At 36.7% G+C, this 9,419-nt stretch overlaps 1 protein-coding gene across 1 annotated transcript in view; it reads left to right on the plus strand.

Moving 5' to 3' along the window:
• The first annotated feature begins 264 nt into the window (after window positions 1-264).
• The window catches only part of LOC122815258 (protein FAM180A-like), a 365,897-nt gene continuing 356,742 nt past the window's right edge, over window positions 265-9,419 (plus strand). The window contains exon 1 of the mRNA XM_044087609.1: window positions 265-457. Coding sequence (XP_043943544.1) covers window positions 382-457 — 76 coding nt within the window. The 5' untranslated portion in view covers window positions 265-381. The remainder of the gene's footprint in view (window positions 458-9,419) is intronic.

The raw sequence follows: 9,419 nt of genomic DNA on the forward strand, positions 1-9,419 counted from the left end.
AAATAAGCATTGTATTTTACTGAGTCTGTTGTTGACATACTGACATCTGGTGACATGCAAAAGCCAGTGTCATTAGAACTGTTTTAAAACACAGAACTAGATATTGTTCATTTAATATTACAAGCTCTTGAGAATTACCAAACTCTGTACAGAACATGGTGACTAAAACTATTTTGTTGCAACCTTTGCCAGAAACCTCACGTGCATTCTGACTCATTCCAGATGCCACAGGGAAAACAAAGTCAGTAGGAGATATTGCAGAACTTCACTCAGTCTGGGAGGAAAAGACAGCTGCCTTCTGCTTAGTCTAGCCTGGATTCTGTTTGACTGAGGACAGCACAAATTTTTTTTTTAATCTAGAACTAGACCTTGGAGAATAAGATGCATATGGGAGTGTTACTAATTTTATTTTATTATAGCACTGCCTATGTTACTGCAGCTATTAGACATAATAAAGGTAAGAAATTTCATTATGCTGTAAATACCTACAAATATTAAACATTTATGGAAATATTTGTTAACATTATTCTCAAATGCTCTAGTGTAGCTATGGTTCTGTATCTGTGGATGTAATAATTCATCCACATTTCTGTGAAGGAGATGTTCTGAAGAAACAACATTAATCCACGGAGTCAAAATAACTCATGTCATCACCTTTCTTCTTGATGTAGATATTCTACCAGAGAGAAGAACTGATGGTAAGAAATGAATATTCAAACAGGCATGCAGACAAGCATAAATGTGGATATAGATGGATGTATACACTGGGGAAATTTTTAGATAGACTGATCTGTTCAATATTGAATGTACTACAGTGCTACATATGGTACATGATTTTATATTCATTTGCTTCACATCCTAACGATCTTCAGGCATTTCACAATTCACTTATTTCATTGTTATGTATGTTCTCATTTATGAATTATTTAGTAATATATGGTGTGATGTGTGTGTGTGTGTGTGTGAGTGTGTGTGTGTGTGTGTGTATATATATATATATATATATATATATATATATATATATATATATATATATATAAATGTACACATGTACATGTGTGCATGTGTCTACAAGTAGGTATAGATAAAGATATATAGGTCAGCGCGCGCACGCACACACACACACACACACACACACACATTTGTGTACCTGAATATTTGTATGCCTGTATTCATACTGAGAATATACATTGTAGTATAGATTATGTAAATATTGTTTCGTGTTTATCAAGTTATCATGATTTATTGATGATTATCATGTTTCATTGTGCTGTAGACATATGAAAAGAGTGCTTGTCTCTTATAAACAGAGCAGTAGACCATCTGTCTCATGCATTTCTAGTCAATAATTAATAATGCAAATTATCCTCAACACTTAATTTGAGAACTATACTCATATGTAAAAATAATTTAGAAGTGGATTCCCAAAGTATAAAACAGTGGATCTTATTGGAATGCTTTCTGCATCCTATTAGCTGTGCGGTCTGTAATAATGTTTTAGAAATATATCTAGCTTTATGTAACGAACAGCAGATGACAAGTTATTCTACCACTGAAAACAGAGAGTTGGCTAGGAAATAACTGATATAATCAAAAATGTACAGAAGCAAGGAGAATATAAACACAATCACATTATACAGTGATGTTTAGCATGAATGCAGTAATTGCACTTTAGATTTATATATAGGTCAATGTGGAGTTATTATATATAGGTCAATGTGCAGTTATTGTAAAAACAACAGCAAACCCAAGTAGGACTGACATTATGATTTGGAATAGAAGTATACAGTAGCCTGAGATTTATGTGAACTGCCGTGTTACTTATTCCAAAAGACACAACTGTAAATAATTTCACTTTTAACTTTGCAACACAAGACCTATTTAAGAAATTCTGTACAGGGCAAAAGACGGAGCTTTGCTTCATCAAAAATTAGAATAAAGGAACTCAGTTAATATTTTACATTCTTTTAAAATTTTCCAGGGTGGGGTATTTTCTGTAAACATTTGAAAGCTGATATATTCATGGATATGGAATAAAAAATATAAAGCTGTTCTTATTTATGTGAACACATTTGTCCATACACTGAAGAGATTTCTGACGTCGAATGAAATTCCACCCTCTTCATTCTGAATAAAGCTGTTTATGTAGCAAAGCATTACGCATTGGAGCAATGGACTATGGCCAGTAACAGCCATGATGTAGCCAATATAAAAACAAAAGTTAGTTATAAAGGATCACTTAAAATAGAGTTACTCAGAAAATCCAAATTCCTGGCTGTATTCCATGAGTTTTGAAGCCAATGATCATTACAGATGTACTATTTTAGTAAGTGCAAGTTCTAAAAACACCCATGAATAGTAATAATATTTTTTTAATGATCTGATGTAACATGCACACATCATGGTATAATTTTAGTCTGTAGAGATGATGTTTCTGCAGGTCAGCATTCACCTAACTGACTCCATTTCTTAACAAGGACACAAATGAAAAAATGCATTTTTTATTTTTGCTTTTGTTTTCACTTTGCTATGTAGCTTCTAGAGATTTGATGGTATTATATTATCATATCAGTGTGTCTAGTATAGGCATACACAAATAATATAAGAAAATAATCCACTGTATGACAGTTATCAGTGTACTTGTCTATAATACTTTCATCCTTAAGGAATTTCAAAATGCCTTCACCTTCTGCTTCAGGTCATAGAAGGAGATATATTATTAACAAATAAGATGCAATCTTTCATGTCTTACTGCTAAAGATTCCCCAGGTTTTATAATATATGTAAATGCACATTTACATTGTTTCTTTCAATTGTCAGCTCCTTCTAGGTATTTTGTGAGACAGGACCACTCGAGTAAGTTGGGGTTTCTAATTTACAGAACTCAGGTATCCCCACCTGTGACAACAGGAAGTGTAATGGCTCTTCAGACAAACAATAAAATCTCCATCCCAAGGACATTAATAAGTATCAAATGCTATGGCATTGTGTTAATTGTAATAATGACCGACCATACTCGTTTTTTTTTACACAGTGTGTCGTACCTTGCAGTCCATAATTCATGTCACTGTGCTAAATCTGTGCTTATATGAACTTTTTTCTTTATCACTGACCTAGTAAAAAGAGAACACTCTTTAGCCTTCCATCATGTATTTCAGTAAGAACTCTATCTTCCTCTTCTGTCATTCACCATATGAAACATCTCATTCATGAAGATATCCATATCTCATTTTTGTACTTATTCCAGAATATTATAGCATCATACAATGTACAAGTGTGGGTTATCCTAGGATATACTGACTGCTGGAGTGACTTGGTCATGAGGCTGAAGCCCAAGTGACCAAACCTCAAAACCAATCATAAGGAAGTTCCAACATAACTCATACCCAAATGTAGTATATTGATATTATACCATGACTCTTACTTTAAAGACTAATGTGTTTGTACTATGTGGTGCTCTAAAATAGCCTTTTAGTACATGGAATGCCACCATTACATTCAAAAGTCTGGTAAAAGAAACACTCATAAGCACCTGTCTGATGTAAGAAAGGAATTTAAAGTCTGTTGAGCACATGTCAGTGCTGTTATGCTGTAGACTTATGTTAGAACATAAACAACAGACACCAGAGATCATAGTCTTAAGAAATTTATAGACTGTTGGAAGTGAAAAACTGCAGACGGCCCCTGTTATGTTGCCTTTTTTAATCCTGCCCTGCTTTTACACCGAACATCTAACTTGTATTGATTGATAAACGTGTGCACGTTAAACAAGGATACAGTCTCACTTATCTCATTAGCTGAAATATTTTTTATAAAAATGCAGAAGAAGTGACAGCTCTTTTGGAAGAATATACTCTGTCAGGACTGATGTTGTTTATTGTTTTGTTGTTATGTGTTATAGAAAAAGACAATATGCTAAGCAAAGCAGTTTGACAGTGTTTCGTCACACTTAGGCATTGTTTTCCTTTTGTAAAGGGAATAAAGTCGGTCATTTCTTTCTGGTGTCTTTGGTTCAGTGTACATAATATATAGGGTGTTGAATGGACCAAGAACGTGGAGCAACATTTTGTCCTTATTTTCTTGTTCTGGAAAACGCTGGCAGGTGTATTAGTTGGGTCAGAGAGAGAGATCTGATACAATTTAGATATAAAACATCAAAATGTTCTCTACCGTGTCATTGTGAAACATTTTATAATATTAACTAAGGTTTGTAACTTAGGTAACTTTCTTGAAGACGTTATTGCAACATAAACTAGAGTGTTGAGGAGAGCAAATCTACACAGACAGTGGCAGTGTCACATTTTCTGTCAGGTAATTCAAGGACCAAATAGGGAAATGAATGTGCTGAGGTAGGCTCAGATAGAGCACGCCTTTCAGAAAGCCTTAACTGGTATGTCAGTTGGCACATGAGCAAACAGTGATGTGATGAAACTGAAGAAATATGTACTTCCATTGAGGAATAAGGCAAGTCAGTCTTACAAAGAAGGTTCAACTAAATTAGTAGTCTTGAAATAAGAAATAATTTGAGGTCAGTTGACTGTCAGCTGCCCAAGGGGACACTTTTCTGTTTTGGCATGTTGGATTTTTTTTCTGATGAGTTGCTTTAAGCTTTTCTCACTAAATGAATAATATACAGGAAAAGTTGAATTATATGATATAAAATGTGAACTACACCAAGCATGCAAACTGAGTAATTTTAAGCGTGCTGCAAAGAAGCAGCTATGTGAATGCCTCATGAAGACTCCAGTATTAGTGTTATCTTGGCACATATCAATCTAAAATACGCAGAAAATTGAATAAATGTCACCAGGTTTTCAAGCTGGTAAAACAAGTCAAACCATAGTAACAGCAAGCAATGCAAATCAACAACATAAATCAAAATCTAAAATAAAATATACCTAAACCAAGCTTTTTCTGGACATACTTGTGTACCCCCATGTAAGTGTTTCCTGCTCCACCCCACATTCCTCCTTGTTGAATTGCACATCTCCCCTTACTGTTACCCAGCATCTGAGTTATAAGTAACAAAATAATTATAGCTTTCTGAAACTACTGATGTAATGCCTCCTACTAGGTGAACAGTGATTTGAATGAGTTATGCGTCCTACTTAAACTGTGGGTGTCTGTATCATACAGGTACTGTAAGATTAAGTTTGCCACATCTCCTTTGCATTTGTCTTTTACTCTGAGAGACATGGAGAAAGATGGGAAGTCTCAGTACAGGACATGAGTCCACAGGAAGAAGAAAGCATTAGTATTTTATGTCTAATGATGTAGAAGGTACAGGGTGATGGAGTTCAAAGAGTGAGTTTTGGTAGAAAGAGATACATCTGTAAACCCTTCTGCTGATCTATTACTTTTCTAAATGCTGAAGTGTTCAGGTTCTGCATGAGGAGTTTGCTAGAAATTTTTCTTTACATCAAAGATAGACTACCTGAATAATGAATTGTGGTTCCACAGCTATTCTCAGCTGGTCATGACATCCTTATATAGTGAATGTGCTGGCTGATGGTCCAAATGAATTTGCTGTGTTTTGTTTTCATATACTTTCTTTGTTTCGTGCCTGCTGACCATGGATCCTTCTATAGTTCTGGAAGGTCCAACACAAGACAGCCATAAGAGTGCTTTTCCCCTCACTGGCATGCTAGCAATCCGGATGTTTTCCTTTTAAGCCTCTAGCCCTCTCATCTTGGGTGGAGACATTTGACCCACATCACCATGTGTTGCCATTATGCCTCCAAATGCATGCTGCTCTGCATTTGATGAGGAAGGTTACTGCATTCATGGTTTGGTGAGCTGAACCAAGGCACCAGAACCATCCCAAAATGCCACTGCCCTCCTGCAAGAGATTGCTGCATAATATGGCCTTATTCCACCTCTCCCTCAAAGATAGAAATACCCAACCTCCTCAGTGCATGTCCAGCAGGTACCCCTTCAGCTAATCAGCCATGGGATACATGGAACATAGTCCCTATATGCTAGCAGAGTAGACATGACATTACTGTATCTTTTTTATCTGTAGGATTCAGTGCAATAGCAAAAGCCGTACTGTCTATAAGGCGAATGTTACTGCTCTAATTTAATTTATAAATGAGCGAATTTTGCAGTATTTTGTAGGAAATGTTCCTGAATCTTGAGAAACGTAAGTGGCTACCCTAGCTGTAATTTGAAACATTAGTTGTCAGCTTTTTGTGTTAGAACTAAAAAGTGCAGGTGTACATCCTCCATATCTAATGCTGCCATCCAAGATTTGGAGTTTATTAAGAAAAGCAATTATTCTGGGCTAACATACAATATTATTATGTGCTAATGTGTGACATTTATTTTCTTTTCTTTAAATAAATCTTATTTCTGAAACATCCAGCACATGGCCCTATTCATTGCCTTTGTTTTGCAAAGCAAGAACCTTGAGTAAAGGTTTCTGGTTTCTTGTTGGCTGACTATGCACTACATTTTATTCTTTTCTAGTGCCCATAGGGTTTATTTTTGGACTTAGCCATGGCTTAGTGTTCTATGAAAAGTCTGCAGGGTGACTCTTGAATTAGATTTATTTATCGATTGATTGATTGTATAATCCACTTGTCTGAAACAGCTTTCTGGCAATAATTATGAAAATGTGAAAACTTCGTCTCTATAGGATTGTATTTATAGAAAGCGAATTAAAAGTTTCTTGGATCTTCCCTGGGCCTGTTGAAACCTAATCTTTCCTGGAGAAACTTTCACGGTCTGTTTTAAATATGTTGGGATGGTGGTCCGGAGTTTAGATATGCAGTGGGAGTATAATGACTTGTCTAATAAATTATTAAACTTTGTTGTGATTATTAAGAGCTTATTGGTTGAGAAAAGGTCTCTACACTAGAGTAGTGGTGCAGGGTATATTTTATACTGGACATTTGTATGGTACATGCAAAGAGTTGTGTGTACTAATAAGATATGAGTTTGTTAAATAGTTGTGCAGCTTAAGAGAGTTTAGTTGTCTCAGGACTATTTAGTGTTGAGTCCTATATGTAAGGTTGCATCAAATTTGGCTACTTTATTGTAACAGGTGGAAGGTTTAGCTTTAAGTGTAGTATTTAGGTTAGTAAGAATAGGTAAATAGGGGTGGACAAAAGTAGGCAGATGCCAGAGAGTTTGTCTTGCATCATCTGTCAGGTAATGTTTGGTTCTGTAGCGGAAGCCACATTTCTGGAGTGTTTTTTAATGGCTTGAAATATATGTTGGACAAATTTCAGGTTATTGTCAATTAGAACATCCAGAAATTTTGTTTAGGTTACAGTGGCAACTTCACTACTGTCTTGATATTTTGTTTCTGTTCCATCACTTCTGTAACATGCTTGGTATGCTGCCCCCCCCCCCAAAAAAAAGAATATGTTGTCAAGAAGACACCCCAAATCTCCAACTTATATTTTCTGGGAAAAGCTGAATTTGGAGCCTGGCATGGTTCCTTATGGCTCCTTGTGGTAACAGCAGCTGCTGATGGTCAAACAGAGGTATCTTCTGAATTGTGAACACAGTGTTTCTGTGCCCACTCTTTCTACAGTGGAAACTAGGTTAACTAGCTTATTTTTGGTACATGAATTTATTAAGGTTTAAAGGACTTCCTAAATTTGCTCTAAAATGGGACACCAGGATTAGACTGTATGTGTTACAAAGTTCAAAGGTCTCACTGAAATGTTAGGAGATCTTTGTACCTTCCTGCCATATTTGCCAGTCACTCTGGATTCTCTGTTTGACAGTGAAGTAACAATGGTTGCTGTATTTTTCTGGTACTGTGCTGGAGCTGGAGAACAAATAAATGGATATGATGCCAGCTGTTTGAATAAGTTCTTTCAATCTGTTGCTGTCATATAAAAACTGCCTGCATTTTCAGTGTGGCAGCGGGCTTTGAAATTCAGAGGCATCACTGACAGGTACTAATAAGGCCTGAAAAACCTCCACAACAAAAGGAATTTCCTCAAGGCTATGGTTAGTCAGATCTTATCAGTTTGTATAGTTTTTAGGAAAAAAAACCCTCTTATCCGGGCCATAGTGATGTAGAATGTAATACATTCAGGGCAGCATCTGGGAGTCCAATAATGCTGTTTAACCCAGTTCACATGCATCATTTGGGAAAAGTACAGTTTAGTTCATATATTCTTCCTTTTCTTTGTAGCCGAATAAATGAGCTGTAGATCATTTTCACTTTTGAAGACATATTAATAATGGAAGAGAAAAGCCAACAGGACCCTAAAGCTGATGGATTATACCTCAGACAAGGTTTGAACTGTTGTGGTGCTGGCATCTAGGCATTATGGAAGTATTCTGTGACAGAGTGGCAGTAAACAATGCGGACAGTCAGGGCCTGGGTCATTACATGTACTGGTTCTTCACTGGCAAAGGTCTTGCTGATGGCGGTAATTATGACTGCTCGGTAACCATCCAGTACCCATTAAGAGTGCTATAAAATATAAATATCTTGAGTGATTCTTCCCTATCAAGAGATTGTTATTTCAAGGTCATCAACAGTTTCTTTAGCAGATACAGTTTTTTTTGGGCAACTGTATCAGTTAAAGGGACTTTGACTTTCTGTGTGTTGAAACTACTGTTTCTCACAGTTCATTTGCACATCTTACAACAGTCTGCATTTTCCCTGTTTTGGAAGTATTTGATGATGTTATATCAAGTCGCTCCTTGCCTTTCCATTAAGAAAAGGGGTGAGCCAAGTCTGCAGTTGATCAATTTCATAAAGGACATTCTATTTTATTATATGTAAACATAGACTTCATGTATAAACACCAGGCATTCACGTCACTGAGAAGTATGACATTCACAATAATTATGAGAAGAAAATGATTGTTCTTTGGGAAGAGTGTTGCATCGCTACTCGATACTATTAGGCTTCTTCTCATTGATGTCCATCTTTGCAGAACCAGGTTTTTGAAGGCCCCTCTGATCAGTAATAACAATGGTCTTGCTGCTTCTACAGCAGTTGGGAAGTGCAGATATAACATCAGAGATACCTCATCATATATTCAGTTCTACTTTTCCTTTGTTGCTGTCTCTGAGGTGTAGGACAATGAAGCCCTGTTTACATCCTAGACAAGCCAATCATTAGTGGCCTGGAAGCTGGCTGAGACAGCTGAGGATGGAGAGGCATGGTGATGCGGAACCTATTATCTTCCCTCAATGTGAAGGGTTGGAGGCAAGTGTATGGGGATGTGCATGCTGCCTACAACCCCCTTTGGAGAGTAGAAATAGATGGAGGTGCCTGATTTCAAAGTGGGGCGGGAGTGATACTATAGTGAATGCATCATTTCCCAGAAGTGGGTGAGAAGCCCTCACATAGCACCACTGCATGGTCACCCCTTAGGACCTTCTGTGCATTTGCAGAGGCATGGTAGAGTACATAGAGGATTTGTTTCCACTATCAGGGCACCATA

The sequence above is a fragment of the Protopterus annectens genome, chromosome 11.part0 (genome assembly GCF_019279795.1).
Source record: "Protopterus annectens isolate FY-2018-M chromosome 11.part0, PAN1.0, whole genome shotgun sequence".
In the NCBI taxonomy this organism is placed as follows: Eukaryota; Metazoa; Chordata; order Ceratodontiformes; family Protopteridae; genus Protopterus; species Protopterus annectens.